At 46.1% G+C, this 16343-nt stretch overlaps 1 protein-coding gene across 1 annotated transcript in view; it reads right to left on the minus strand.

The window, feature by feature from the left end:
- Positions 1 to 306: 306 nt before the first annotated feature.
- Positions 307 to 16343, minus strand: part of LOC106570047 (angiopoietin-1) — a 73159-nt gene continuing 57122 nt past the window's right edge. The window contains exons 8-9 of the mRNA XM_014141975.3: positions 6573 to 6703; positions 307 to 2805 (exon numbers count right to left, since the gene is read on the minus strand). Of these exons, the coding sequence (XP_013997450.1) occupies positions 2642 to 2805; positions 6573 to 6703 (295 nt within the window). The 3' untranslated portion in view covers positions 307 to 2641. The remainder of the gene's footprint in view (positions 2806 to 6572; positions 6704 to 16343) is intronic.

The raw sequence follows: 16343 nt of genomic DNA on the forward strand, positions 1-16343 counted from the left end.
GACGTTTTACCCTAATCTCAATTTTTACAATGCTGGTTGAAAATAGATGAAAACAGTGCTGGTTGATAACTTTTTTCAAATCCAATGTATTTTCCACGTTGATTCCATGTCACAATGCTTTGAAAAATTTCTTTGAAACAACAGTGATTCAACCAGTGTGTGCCCAGTGGGAACTGAGAGTGTATGTGTCAAAGGAACTTGATGTGAAAGAGACTTGTGAATGAATACGTTGTAATGTGACTCCAAAAGTGGTCAGTTTCAAAATCAACACATTGTACATAAAAAAACACCCAATGCATAACCAGATTGAAAACATTAGTGCATCACATGCTTTTTTTATTTTGTCCACTTGTTACAAAAAAATGTAGTTTAAATAAAATAGCAAATCTACAGTTTAATGAGGTAAAAGCAGAGTCATTTAAGGCACGTTTCTCAACTGTTATTATTATTAATTCTATATTTTATGCTCAACTTCAAACACCACAGTGATTCTGGAGGAACAAAAAACGAAAAGGAGTAGCTTTCCTCAGGAAAGTAATTTTACATATGCACTCATTAAATTATACAATTTGAGTATGTTAAAAAACATGTAATTTCATAGTAATGAGTTCCAGATACTATGTGTCTTTCTTCAACATGTATATGTAGCCTACCCTTAGTAATACTGTATATTAAACCATACATTCTTTCTTGTTTCATGCTGGTAGTAATGCAATACAAGTACACACACTACACTTAAACGAGTCATCCATTTTACGCCTCAGCTAAGCGTTATTAAAACAACCGTTTCTAAGCTGCATTGATGAAAGAGAAAGACCTGTCTGGATCTAGGGTTCAGTGCGGTTGTCTGTCTAAGCAAATAAACATTTGAGGGACATTGTGGGGTGTTTCCAATAAAACGGGACTTGTCTTTTGGTCAGTGGTTAGAGCTCAAAATATGGACAGACCACATTTCTGTCAAGGCCCTATAGCACCTCCAAAGTCATAAAAAGGTGATTACTCATAACATAACCTCTTCCCCTTTTTAAAACCATAGGATTGCAAAAGCAAAGCAAACTCAGGAGTACCATTTGAAGGGAACATTTATGAAATTGTGGATTGAGTCATTGTAGACAGCATAACATTTAAACCGATAACACATTTGTTGAGTAGATGATTATATTTTACTCTAAAGGCGCCGATCCAAGCACACACAATTTCTAGGTAGGGTTTTATGTGTGGTCGGAATGGTCCAAATCATCTACACTTTGTTATTGCCCAATACTATAGTGTTTTCAAATGTAAAATCCAAATCTGATGACCAAAGGATTCCAAATCTTTCAGGAAAGTAAGAATTACACCATCCATGTCTATATGTTTTAGGGGGCTAGATGTATAATAATACTAGAGATGGCAAACTGAACATTATCATACAAATATACATAAGATAAAGATAAGTATGAGATAATATACACTACCTTCAATTGGTTTGGTATAACAAATAATGTTGTCCTTCTCATACACAGTTCTACCAGTTGCTGTATGGCAATGCCTTATTATTACATGCAACCTGCATTCATTACAGTATGTTCTTTTTCGTACTTAAGTGAGGAATGACGATCAACAAATATTGAGCCTTGGCAACCATTGGTTGTTTGTCAGCCAATAGCAAATGCAGATAAATCCCCATCCGTGGCCAAATCCAATAATAACATGGCAACCTGAACTTTGAGGATAATCATTGCACTCTGTCAGGACAACAACTATATAAGTGGCAGCAAAACCGTATACTGAGCCATACTTTTTCTCAGAACTGCCTTTGGCGACCGCAATACATATAAGATCAACATTTTATATGGAAAGTGACCTTGTAAGCTGTAAGCTTGTGGTTTTTCCTCTCCAGAAATGATCCAGAGAGACTTATGTAAAAAAAACATCATGTCATTCCAAATGTATTAGGCTATATAGGAATAAAAAGCATGAAATACAAAATTGTTCATTGTTCCAATGTCTTTGTGCAACACCTCTATAAAAATGTGTATATCTCCCGTATGTTTGTGAGGACATTCCAGATGCACAGAGTTCATAGGGAGTCATGTAGTGTGAAAGAGTCTATGCAGTCTCTCATGTAGTCTATGGGTAGTCTACCTATACAGACAGAGCTGCGATGTTGCAGTTAGTTCCCAAAAAGGAGAGAAGTCCAGTAGTCCACAGGCCTGGGGTGAGAGCAGAGAGGTGAACTCTACTTGAGTTTATGCCTCAAATATAAAAAAGAGCAAAGCAGTATGTCCTCCAACTGCAGCAAGTTCACCACTCACAGTTCAGCTATGTGATAAGACGGGACCCCTCTCGTTCCACAAGCCCTCTTCTCTCCAACCACACTTCCAGGCTGACTCCTGGAGTATAGTTACCAAGCAACAGCCAGGTGGTGTAGAGTTCACCTCCGCACAAACTCCAAAATCGTTACGGTGAGACGATAGTAACAGGGTAAAGCAGGAAGCATTCCTCCCAATATAGTTGTCCCATTGGTCTAGCAGAGAGCGTGGGCAGAAGGTCTAACACTACATCTGAAATGGCACCCTATTCCCTATATAGTGCACTAATTTGAACCAAGTATTGCACTATATAGGGAATAGGGTGCCATTTCAGATGTACTTGATGTCTATGAGAAGTCCAGTGGTCGAATCATCATGGTTGTTGCTCGTAGCGAGTAGCTGGGACCCTTAAAGTAGTGCCACTTGATGCCATTTAGCTTCCCGACGTGTTGCCCTTTGGTGAAGTACATTCCGTTGAGGTTGGACGGGCCACAGGCGTCGAACCACCAACCTGGGCAGAGCAAGAACGGGGCGGGCGGGGGGGGGGATGCAGAGGGAGAGAATGAGATTTTTTTAAACCCCTATGACAAAAACAGACAGTGTGTATGAAACGCTAAAAGAAGGACCGTAAACTTCACATTGAATTTCTCTGTTCTGGTTCTGTAATGTTGAACCTTGACAGTGTGCCAATGTGAACTCCAACACTAGCTATAGCAGTGGTTCAGACATAATCACAAAGGTATCTGGTCACTGTGGTGTAGGTACACAGGGGATGCCGATACCGGTTGTTAACCACTTTTGGGATCTGTTTACACCCAATGGTATTTAGAGAAAGTGTAAAGGTGCATGGGCTCAAATAGGCTCTGTTGTGAATGGCATTTGTAAGAATTGCATTTCCTACATATGATGCTGTTGCACCCCTTTCTTCTTCTCGCTTAACCTTTGCATGTACTTTTTATCCTCTTACTAATTTCAGCAAAATATATTGCTAGCACCAAATAGCACATGAAAATGAGCAACACAAATCTTTCCATTTCAGGGAGGCATAGTGTGGCTGGTGTGACGTGTCAATCGGAGGTTGGGGCATAGCCTTCCCTCAGGCCTAAATGTCAGTGCCAGTTTGGGCTGTGACATTTCACAGAAGACCTACCAGTGAGTCCCACAGTTAGTACCGCTGTCCTTGTCTTTAGCATGGGTGTCACGTTGATAAAGGTTTCCCATTGGTTCCCTGTGACTTGTGTTTCCAGGGCCAAGCTTTAACTATCTTGTAAAAACAGCTGCCCCTGCTAGAAACAGTTGGTGGTCTGTTTCCAGAACCGGATAGTCTTTTGTCATTGTCACCCCAGTACACTAGTGAACATTCAGTAGGTCTGGGTTAGGTCTGTTCAGTATGACTGTACTGTATGCATGTACAGTGCATTCGGCAAGTATTCAGACCCCTTGACTCTTTCCACATTTTGTTACATTACAGCCTTATTCTAAAATTGATTAAACACAAAAAAATCCTCATCAATCTACACACAATACCCCATAACGACAAATGGAAAACAGGTTTTTCTAAATCTTTGCAAATATATTTCAAATTAAAAACTGAAATATCTTATTTACATAAGTATTCAGACCCTTTGCTATGAGACTCATAATTGAGCTCAGGTGCATCCTGTTTCTATTGATCATCCTTGAGATGTTTCTAAAACTTGATTGGAGTTCATCTGTGGTAAATTCAATTGATTGGACATGATTTGGAAAGGCTCAAACCTGTCTATATAAGATCACATAGTTGACAGTGCATGTCAGAGCAAAACCCAAGCCATGAGGTCGAAGGAATTGTCCTTAGAGCTCCGAGACAGGATTTTGGAACCACCAAGACTCTTTGCTAGAGCTGGCCGCCTGGCCAAATTGAGCAATCGGGGGACAAGGGCCTTGGTCAGGGAGGTGAATACTTATGTAAATGTGATATTTACGTTTTTTTTATACATTTGCAAAAATGTATAAAAGCCTTTTTTTGCTTTGTCATTATGGGGTATTGTGTATAGATTGATGAGTAAATCAATTTTAGAATAAGGCTGTATCAAGGGGTCTGAATACTTTCCGAATACACTGTATGTAGGTCAGTGGAGGCTGGTGGGAGGAGTTATAGTAGGACGGGCTAATTTTAGTGGCTGAAATGGAGTACATGGAACGGAGTCAAACATGTGGTTTCCATTTGGTGTATGCGTTTGATACTATTTGATTTATTCCATTCCAGCCATTACAATGAGCCCGTCTTCCTATAGCTCCTCCCACCAACCTCCTCTGATGTAAGTAATTACCATACTTCAACAGACCCTGTTAAGTCTGACCTTACTTTCTTAATCTTTTCCTCCTCTTTGGTTACTAATGTTTTTCTCAATGTGTCTATTTCCCCCACCACTTACTACTGCACTGATACTATGTCAATATTATTAGAGTGAATATGGTTAAAAAGTCATTTCTCTGCTAAGCACACTGCTGGATTGTGAGACTGGCTGGTTGAATGAGGAAAATATGCGGTCCTTAGATCGGGGTGGATAGAATTGCCCGATCACCAATGTTGTCTTGCTTCTCCTGCCATCGACCATAAGCGGTCTACAAACCCAGTCCTCCACTGGGGAACTGTCATACAATGAGTAGGGTCCCCACTCTCCACTGAAATTTTGAAATCTCCCTGACACTTGGTGCCCGGCTCATGGACATTTGTGGTGCTCATTTGAAACCCCTGATGTGCTGTTGTGTGGAGTGGTGGCTGCAGAAGTTAGAGGATGCAGTAAGCTCCACACACACGCCTCATTACTCTGTACTGTGGTACAATGCCACATGCACAGGTCTGTGCCAAAATAACCCAACCAAGTGTCAGGGTTTGAGCTAGGCGGAGTCATGCTGGTCTTGTAGTAGAACCAAGTTCTCTAGACAGTTGACCAGGATGCATTACTATACGAACAAAAATATAAACTCAACATGTAAAGTGTTGGTCCCATGTTTCATGAGCTGAAATAGAAGATTCAGAAAATGTGTTTACATCCCTGTTAGTGAGTATGTCTCCTTTTCCAAGATAATCCATCCACCGGACAGGTGTGGCATATCAAGAAGCTGATTAAACAGCATGATCTTTACACAGGTGCACCCTGTGCTGGGGACAATAAAAGGCCACTCTAAAATGCGCAGTTTTGTCACACAACACAATGCCACAGATGTCTCAAGTTTTGAGGGAGCATGCAATTGGCATGCTGATTGCAGGAATGTCCACCAGAGCTGTTGCCAGAGAATTTAATGTTAATTTCTCTACTATAAGCCGCTTCCAACGTCATATTAGAGAATTTGGCAGTACGCCCAACCGGCCTCACAACCGCAGATCACGGGTAACCACCCAAGGCCAGGACCTCTACATCTGGCTTCTTCACATGCGGGATCGTCAAAGACCAGCCACCTGGACAGCTGATGAAACTGAGTCTTTCTGTCTGCAATAAAGCCCTTTTGTGGGGAAAAACTCACCCACTCACTCACTGCCCAGTCATGTGAAATCCATAGATTAGGGCCTAATGAATTCATTTCAATTGACTGATCTCCATATATGATCTGTAACTCAGTAGAATCGTTGAAATTGTTGCATGTTGCATTTATGTTATTGTTCAGTGTAAGATGAATCTTCCTTTCTGCCATGACGTGGTGGTTTGTGGGGACTCTTCTTGTGCCATCTCTCATTGTGGTGCATTATGGGGTCTCCCCTGCCAGATCACTAAATAGCACAGGAGGTTGGTGGCACCTTAATCGGGGAGAACGGGCTCCTGGTAATGGCTGGAGCGGAATCGGTGGAATGGTGTTTGATGCCACATGGTGTTTGATGCCATTCCATTCGCACCATTCCAGCCATTATAATGAACCGTCCTCCTCTCAGCAGCCTCTACTGCTAAATAGTGCATTATGGGTGAAGTAGGCAAGAATTGTCTTTCTTTTTCGGCATCAGACCTGCCTAATTCTTATTTGAAACATCGTTTTTTGTGTTTAATAGGCTAAATTACACATTATTTTAACATATGACCCCAGAGTGACCTGTTCTTTCAATTTGTATCTATGACATTTCAGATTTACATATGATTATTTATCCATAGGTAGTTTGGATGTAGTAAACTACTTTTTCAAAGTAACTTTAAGGGTAGCTTTAGTGTAGCTTATCTTCTTCCATTGTGACGTAACTGGTAGCTTGGTAAACTATATTTTCAACACTGCAGTGTGGTGCATTATGGGGACACTGGTACTTACCCCCTGTGAGCATGAGGGCACACTTGCACATGCAGTTGTCATTGTCCATGTCCTTGGTGCTGAAGTCTGCCCCGTGGATCACCATACTGCTCTGCCTGCCCGCTGTCCCACTGTGACTCTTCAGGAAAAGTCTGAGAGGAGGAGGAGGACAGAATACGGGGATTGGAGGGAGAGTGGGAAAGAATACAGGAAGAGGCGGACGGAATAGAAGAGGGGGTTTAGAGGGAGAGAAGACATAACACACTGTAAGAGACCTCCTGAGAGAGTTATATTTTCAGCAGTGATTTACTGTGTGCATGTGCTCTGCAAACAGTCTCTTCACCTGAGTCAACAAACGCATTAGAGAGAGAGAGAAAATAGGGAGAAGGGTCGACAGAGTTGTCTGGAACGTACGTTTTTCACCTGCAGGGCTCAGAGCAGCCATTTATAGTATAACAGGAGCAGAGAGACCAAAGACCAAGTCATTAAGAGCTGACCCAGGTACAGCCCACTGAGGTACCATCAAGTAGGCTACATACTGTTACTCTCCTCCTACTGGTCCTAGTCCTGTATGTCTCAGATGCATAATGTCCCTCCTTGTGTGTATGCACTATGCCCACTCCCTTCCCTCCTGTGTTCATACAGTACAGTATGATACAGTATTCTCTGTCAGAATGATCACAGAGGCCTCCTGCGCTTACTATGACAGGCCGATTACTATTACCGTATAGCAGGTTATTTTTGTGGAGAGAAAGCATATTAACCCTAAGAGACTGCATGTTACAGTATGGCAGGCCTGCTGTCTGCAGGGCGGCTCAGTCTAACCTGCACATGTGGAACCTGTAAATCAACCAGGGCTCCAGCTGTACTGGTGAGAGACGCAGTGAACCAGTGGGCAACATACAGGATGGGGAGGGGGGACCAGCATGAGGGAGCCGCAGTATGGGGGCACCGTGGCTGGGGTTGGGCTGCTGTCTCATGCTGATCCACGGACATCTGCCATGTCCCCAGAACAATGCATTTTGTGGTGTTCTATTTTTAGGTTGAGTGACTGGCATTGCAAGGCCACAAGGCAGTGTCGATTGAGGAGGTGATTAACAAGCGTACTCTTGCATCTCAAATTGAGATTTGTGGTACGATGTCATTAGGATACTTGACATCGACTAACGTTGGAAGCTTGCTGACTATTGATTCAATTATCCAATAGAGTCAATGACTCCAATCCATACACCTCAGAGTTTTCCTCATCGATCCACCCACTCCGTGACTACCTTTCTCAGATCCGACTCGATCTTTCTCGCCACTCAGCCCCTAACAATTCTCCTCAACTGGAAACGAATAGGGACTATATGTGTCTAAACACACTTGAGGGTTTGTCGTTGCGAATTGTAAAATCACTCTTGGTATGAGAGCAGAAATGCTGTATTGTGGGTCTTTTCTATCCTGCTGTGACCTGCATCATTAGGAGCTCATTCTTTGGCCTGCCCTTCTCTAACCCACGTTATCACATGCCTAAGAGCTTTCTCTCCCCAAAGATGGACTCTCAGAGCCAAGAAACACTGTTAGAGGACCTTGCCAATGCGTCTGCTCTGCACTCTGAAACATGTTCTGTTGAACAAAATAATTTCCTGAGATCCATTGCCGTCAATCGGAATGGACAAGGGAGTAGGAGGGTAACAAGTCTTAGTCAAGTTGTGTTTTTTCCTATAAGAAAGGTTGGATAGGCTGTTTTTCTTTACCTGCAATATGCACCTCGAACTGGTGGCAATGTTGTGGATAAGAAAAGTGTGTAGCCAGAGACATCATGCCCAATGAAACCGAAGGGCGGTAAAATATATCTTACAAAATCTATGTGCAACGAATTAATGCAAAGATCAATTCCGTTGCCCCTCAAAATGTGGTTGACTGACACTTCTGCTTGTAGCTATGTGGTTTCAGGTTACATGAAGTGGAGACAACGGTCAGTGGTGTGTATTCTTGGAGCCAGTCTTTAGACAGCTGTGTAGATGGATGATTTGTACAGAGAGAGGTGAAAGAAGTGACTATGTCATTGTTGGGAATTCAACTAAGCCACCAAACCAACACTGTACTATGTAGTGGAGAGTCATGGCTCTAATTAGTGGTTATATCTGAATCAAAGGAAGGTTGGATGAATTAGACATGGTAGTGAGGTGATGAAATAGTGTGCATTTATGGGGGGTCGGAGTTGAGTGTGTGTGTGTGTGTTTGTGTGTGTGTGTGTGTGTGGTGGGAGTAGTGAGTCTTCATCTGTGACACGTGCTGAAGCACGACTCTAACCCTTCAAGACTACAGAAGTCCTCGCAGATACTCTACCGTAGGGCCTATTCTACTCATATCACAAAACACCGCTCGATTTCCTGGCAGTGTAACTTCTGCTAATTCCTGACCCACACAATCCAGGATGTAGCCTGCTACTGCTCTGATAAAGAACAGACACAGTTGTGTATTTAGAAGACATTTGCACAGCCTTATGACCGCACACAGAAACATCGCCAAGACACGCCATGAAGAGGGATTCTCCGCATGACACTCGTCTGACCTTTGAATCGTTTTGATCTGTATTGATTGGGTGTGTTGTGTATTTACCAGACAGTTTACCAGCGAATCCAACTCAATTGACATCTGCGTCCTGTCATGTTGTGTCTATTATGTGCTCAACTGATAAGTAGGGCGATCCGAGGCAGCAGTAACAGAGTCGCTCAAGAGGAAGAGACGGTTTTCCTGTGTGAGTACAGTTGTTCTGCCGTCTCTGTTTCTCGGCAGAAACGTTTAGCGTGTCATGTCACAGGCTGTATTTCATCTCTAGTGTCAAACATCTGCGCAACCGATGCGGGACCTTAAAGCCTCTGAGGGCCAACCGAGCCGATCTGATTGGCTCTTGAGCAAATTCGATTGGCCAAGGCTCATTAATAAACACAATGTTGGATTGTGGGAGATTGATTTGGGATTTCTCAATGACACCCCGAGGGAGGAAGTGTTGGTGTCCTGCCATCTCATTCTGCTAATGTCTAAAGGGGATGCTGGTTTGTTAGTGCTCTTTCATCGCCGGATGTTGGGTATTAGGATATATTCAAAATGAATACAAATGGTAATAGTATTAATACTACACATCATTATTACCTCTGCAGATTTGATTTCAATCGCAATAAGGAAAGGACTCTGGAGTATTGCAAAGGGGAAAGGGGGATACCTAGTTAGTTGTCCAACTGAATGTATTCAACTGAAATGTGTCCCGCATTTAACCCAACCCCTCTGAATCAGAGAGGCGTGGGGGGCTGTCTTAATCAACATCCACGTCTTCGGCGCCCGGTGAACAGTGGGTTAACTGCCGTGCTCAGGGGCAGAATGACAGATTTTTACCTTGTGACCAGAATTGGGGTCAGTTGAGGATTGTTGTTTTATGAAACTAAGTGATCATTTGAAACTTGAAGGGACAACAATAACCAAGCTTTCCCAAAATATAGTCAACACATCCTTGCTGAACCATATAGAGTATTCTACTGCGCCAAATGACACGGTATGCATCGACTAGTCCACTGAACCAACCTGCCTGCAGTCTTTAACAATGCTTTTAAAGCCCACTCCAAGATGCATGATGAAATGCATTAGGGCAACACTCTATCATTAGTGTAAAGTCAAAACTACAACACCATGTTTAGAAGCACAGAACAACACTTTACAGCTAGGCCATATTGGTCCTACAAAGTATGTAGAGTTTTCTCATTCTAGGCTGAATTGCATCAAGATAGAATTGCTGCAATCTATCTCACTTCTCTTCTGTTTCAACCACTTGCATTAGGCTTACCTAAAACCTGCATTTATGCAGCATATTTCACAGAGCAGTTTGGATTGAATTCACCCTTCTGCCTGCAATGAAGCTAGCAGTAATTGAGTTCCTGTATCTGTAAGGCTCTATCAAACCACCAATGCTCAGCTACAGTTACATTTAACAGAGACTTCCACTCTAGCTGGGGGAAAAAACACAGCCCCAAAGTGCTATAAATCACGCGTGTCATAGAGGTCCATACATCAGGGGTGCTCAGTGGAGGCGGCATTCCTCCCCAAACACTGCAAAATAAAAAACATAAATATGTCTTTCCCCTCCACACGGGCGAGACATGTCAGACTGCGGATAAACAACCTGTGGATAGGCAAGGGCCACAGCCCATTTCCAAGACTTCACAGATTTGTTCCAAGATGGCGTAGCAGTCGGATGTGTGTTTTGTCTTGTCCTGTGTAAATATCGTTTTCCTCGTTTTCTTTCCTGATATATTTAGTATATATTTTAATTCTCACTTTGCATCTACGGACTGAATATACTTTCCTGCAACCCGCCTCACCCAATGTCGTAAGGATCTGCTATTTTTATACTTTTGAACCGGAACCCCCATCAGAAGCTAGCCAGCTAACTAGCTAGTAGTCAGTTAGCCACTGCTAGCGGTCTTCACTGTTAACGCGGACACCAGCCAGCCTCAGCTCAGTCAATACCTGCCAGTCTGCATAGCGCAATATCAACCCAGAGCATATCGGACTTCATTTTCTCTACCACATATCCGGATTCCTACCGCAAGCTCTGAATCTTTACACCGGATCATCGCAGCTAGCTAGCTGCAATCCGAGTGCCTTCTCCTGGCTAACGTCTCTGTCCCAAAACAAGCACCAGTTATCCTTGAGCTAGCCTCGAGCTAGGCCCATCTCCCGGCTAGCCAAAGAGGTCCACCAGCTAATTCTTGGGCTAGAATACCTCTTTCGCCAATTGGCCTGGGCCCTTTACTGCCGACACGGAGCCCCGCTGATCCATCACGACTGGTCTGCCGACGTAATCGTCCGAGGGGGTTTCAACAGGCTCTTCCGTTACGATGTCGCCGAAGGCCCATCTGCCATCCCCGGCCCGCTAGCTGTCTGAATCGCCGTGTCTCCAGCTCGCCTAACGTAGTAGAGACTACTGAATCGGCTCCCTGACTCACCTTTTGCAACTCATTGGACCCTATGATCACTCGGTGATCACTTTTACTCTCTGTTCCGAACGCAGTAGACGACCAGTTCTTATAGCCTTTAGCCGTACCCTTATCCTACTCCTCCTCTGTTCCTCTGGTGATGTAGAGGTTAACCCAGGCCCTGCAGCCCTCAGCACCACTCTCATTCCCCAGGCGCTCTCATTTGTTGACTTCTGTAACCGTAAAAGCCTTAGTTTCATGCATGTTAACATCAGAAGCCTTGTCCCTAAGTTTGTTTTATTCACTACTTTAGCACACTCAGCAAACCCTGATGTCCTAGCCATGTCTGAATCCTGGCTTAGGAAGGACACCAAAAATCCTGAAATGTCCATCCCCAACTACAACATTTTCTGACAAGATAGAACTGCCAAAGGGGGCGGAGTTGCAATCTACTGCATAGATAGCCTGCAGAGTTCTGTCATACTATCCAGGTCTGTGCCCAAACAATTCAAGCTTCCACTTTTAAAAATCCACCTTTCCAGAAACAAGTCTCTCACCGTTGCCGCTTGTTATAGACCCACCTCAGCCCCCAGCTGTGCCCTGGACACCATATGTGAATTGATTGCCACCCATCTATCTTCAGAGTTCGTACTGTCAGGTGACCTAAACTGGGATATGCTTAACACCCCGGCCGTCCTACAATCTAAGCGAGAAGCCCTCAATCTCACACAAATTGTAACGGTTGTCGTATGAAAGAGACCAAGGCGCAGCGTGCATATCATTCCACATCTTCATTTCTATTTGAAACTATGCAAGACAGACAATAAACTATAAACAAAAACAACAAACCGTGACGAAGAGGTGCTACATGCATAAACTCAAAATAATACTAGTGGGAAAAACAACAACTGAAATATTATCCCCAATTAGAGACCACGATGACCAACTGCCTCTAATTGGGAATCATACAAAAACCCCAACCCAGAAAAAATAATCTAGAACACAACATAGAAAATGTGAACTAGACAAAAACCCCAACATAGCAAAAAGAAACTAGAACCAAACATAGAAATAAATAAACTAGACAAAACCCCACAGTCACGGCCTGACCTACTCTACCATAGAAAAATACGAGCTCTCTATGGTCAGGACGTGACAGTACCCCCCCCCCCCCCAAAGGTGCGGACTCTGGCCGCAAAACATGAAATCAAAAGGGAGGGTTGGGGGGGTGTCTAGTGTTGGTGGCGGCTTTGGTGCAGGACGAAGAACCTTCTCATCCTGCGGATCCTCCCGCATTGGAGGCGGTTCTGGTGCGGGACAAAGAACCCCCTCATCCTGCGAACACACCAGCATCGGTGGAGGCTCCGGACTGCGGACCGTCGCTGGAGGCTCCGGACTGCGGACCGTCGCTGGAGGCTCCGGACTGCGGACCGTCGCTGGAGGCTCCGGACTGCGGACCGTCGCTGGAGGCTCCGGACTGCGGACCGTCGCTGGAGGCTCCGGACTGCGGACCGTCGCTGGAGGCTCCGGACTGCGGACCCTCGCTGGAGGCTCCGGACTGCGGACCCTCGCTGGATGCTCCGGACTGCGGACCCTCGCTGGATGCTCCGGACTGCGGACCCTCGCTGGAGGCTCCGGACTGCGGACCGTCGCTGGAGGCTCTGGACTGGGAACCGTCGCTGGAGGTTCCGGGCTGTGGGCCTTCTCAGGAGGTTCCGGGCTGTGGGCCTTCTCAGGAGGTTCCGGGCTGTGGGCCTTCTCAGGAGGTTCCGGGCCGTCTCAGGATGCTCCGGGCTGTGGGCCGTCTCAGGAGGCTCTGGGCCGTCTCAGGATGCTCCGGGCTGTGGGCCGTCTCAGGAGGCTCCGGGCTGTGGGCCGTCTCAGGAGGCTCCGGGCTGTGGGCCGTCTCAGGAGGCTCCGGGCTGTGGGCCGTCTCAGGAGGCTCCGGGCTGTGGGCCGTCTCAGGAGGCTCCGGGCTGTGGGCCGTCTCAGGAGGCTCCGGGCTGTGGGCCGTCTCAGGAGGCTCCGGGCTGTGGGCCGTCTCAGGAGGCTCCGGGCTGTGGGCCGTCTCAGGAGGCTCCGGGCTGTGGGCCGTCTCAGGAGACTCCGGGCTGTGGGCCGTCTCAGGAGGTTCCGGGCTGTGAAACGTCGCCGGAAGCTCCGGACTGTGAACTGTCGCCGGAAGCTCAGGACTGGGGACTGTCGCCGGAAGCTCTGGACTGGGGACTGTCGCCGAAAGCTCTGGACTGGGGACTGTCGCCGGACTGGGCAGGCGCACTGGAAGCCTAGTGCGTGGAGCCGGGACAGGTGGCACCAGACTGGTGACATGCACTTCAGGGCGAGTGCGAGAAGCAGGCACAGAACATACTAGACTGGGGAGGCGCACTGGAGGCCTGATGCGTGGGACCGGTACAGGTGGCACCGGACTAGTGACACGCACCTCAGGGCGAGTGCGAGGAGTAGGCACAGGACGTACTAGACTGGGGAGGAGCACTGGAGGCCTGATGCGTGGGACCGGTACAGGTAGCACCGGACTAGTGACATGCACCTCAGGGAGAGTGCGTGGAGGAGGCACAGGACATACCTGACTGGGAATACGCACTTCAGGGAGAGTGCGGGGAGCAGGCACAGGACGTATCTGACTGAGGACACGCACTTCAGAGAGAGTGCGGGAGCAGGCACAGGACGTACTGGGCTGTGGAGGTGCACTGGAGACCTGGTGCAGGATATCCTGGACTGAGGAGACGCACCGGAGACCAGGAGCGCTGAGCCGGCACAACCCGTCCTGGCTGAATGCTCACTTTAGCCCGGCAAATGCGGGGCGCAGGCACAGTGCGCACCGGGCTATGAATGCGCACTGGAGATACAGTGCGCATCACCGCATAACACGGTGCCTGACTGGTCACATGCTCCCCACGGTAAGCACGGGGAGTTGGCTCAGGTCTCAACCCTGACTCCGCCAATCTCCCCGTGTGCCCCCCCCCCCCCCCATTTTATTTTTTTTGAGCTGCCTCTCGGGCTTCAGTCGTTGCCGTGCTAGTTCCTCGTATCGTCTCCGTTCCTCTCTCGCTGTCTCCGCCTGCTTCCATGGCAGGGTCTTGTCCCCTGCCATTACCTCCTCCCAGGTCCAGGATGTCCTCCACTCTCTTCTCTCCCGGGCCCAGGATCCCTGCTCCTCCTGGGCACGCTGCTTGGTCCTTTGGTGGTGGGAGATTCTGTCACGGTTGCATATGAAAGAGACCAAGGTGCAGCGTGCGCATCGTTCCACATCTTCATTTCTATGTGAAACTATGCAAGACAGACAATAAACTATAAACAAAAACAACAAACCGTGACGAAGAGGTGCTACATGCATAAACTCAAAATATCTCCCACAAACACTAGTGGAAAAAACAATAACTTAAATATGATCCCCAATTAGAGACAACGATGACCAGCTGCCTCTAATTGGGAATCATAGGAATCAAAAAGAACCTAGAACACAACATAGAAAATGTAAACTAGACAAAAACCCCAACATAGAAAAACGAACCTAGAACACAACATAGAAAATGTGAACTAGACAAAAAACCCAACATAGAAAAAAGAAACTAGAACCAAACATAGAAATAAATAAACTAGACAAAACACCCCAGTCACGCCCTGACCTACTTTTCTACCATAGGAAAATATGAGCTCTCTATGGTCAGGACGTGACACAAATTATCAAGGAACCTACCAGGTACAACCCTAAATCCGTAACCATGGGCACCCTCTTAGATATCATCCTGACAAACTTGCCCTCTAAATACACCTCTGCTGTCTTCAACCAGGATCTCAGCGATCACTGCCTCATTGCCTGCATCCGTAATGGGTGCAGGCAATGCCACCCCTCATCACTATCAAACGCTCCCTAAAACACTTCAGCGAGCAGGCCTTTCAATTCGACCTGGCCCGGGTATCCTGGAAGGATATTGACCTCATCCTGTCAGTAGAGGATGCCTGGCTGCTCTTTAAAGGTGCTTTCCTTAACATCTTAAATAAGCATGCTCCATTAAAAAAATGTAGAACTAAGAACTGATTTAGCCCTTTGTTCACCCCAGACTTGGTTTCACCTTTTTTTTTTTTTACACCTTTTTTTCATCGGTTTTAGTACAGGGACACAGTCTTGGAAATTTGCCATGAACACAAGACGCACCTGCTAAAATCGGTTTCCTATTGAACATTCTTCTTTCCGTAGGAATTATCATAGTTTGATTACGGCCAAACGAAGTGTTGCCTTTGGGGATGACCAGTACAATATACCTGCTGGAGCGCGTGCTACGGGTGGGTGTTGCTATGGTGACCAGTGAGCTGAGATAAGGCAGGGCTTTACCTAGGAAAGACTTATAAATGACCTGGAACCAGTGGGTTTGGCGATGGATATGTAGTGAAGGCCAGCCAATGAGAGCATACAGTATCAGTGTCATATTTTATTATACAGTATGTACTGACATTCTGAAGGGATTCTTCCAGAGATGTTTGAAGCACATCATAACATGTAGCATACACATGTACTTTTTAATATATTTTTTGTACTTTTTACCCCAATTAGTACTTACCATCTTGCTGCAACTCCCTCTCGGGAGATGCATCCGTCCACCGAAACACGACCCTGCCAAACCGCACTGCTCCTTGACACACTGCTAGCTTAACCCAGAAGCCAGCTGCACCAATGTGTCAGAGGAAACACTGTACAACTGGCGACCGAAGTCAGCGTGCATGCGCCCGGCCTGCCACAAGGAGTCGCTAGAACGCGATGGGACAAGGACATTCTGGCAGGCCAAACCCTCCCCTAACCTGACATCATTGAGTC

The sequence above is a fragment of the Salmo salar genome, chromosome 14 (genome assembly GCF_965601325.2).
Source record: "Salmo salar chromosome 14, fSalSal1, whole genome shotgun sequence".
Lineage (NCBI taxonomy): Eukaryota > Metazoa > Chordata > Actinopteri > Salmoniformes > Salmonidae > Salmo > Salmo salar.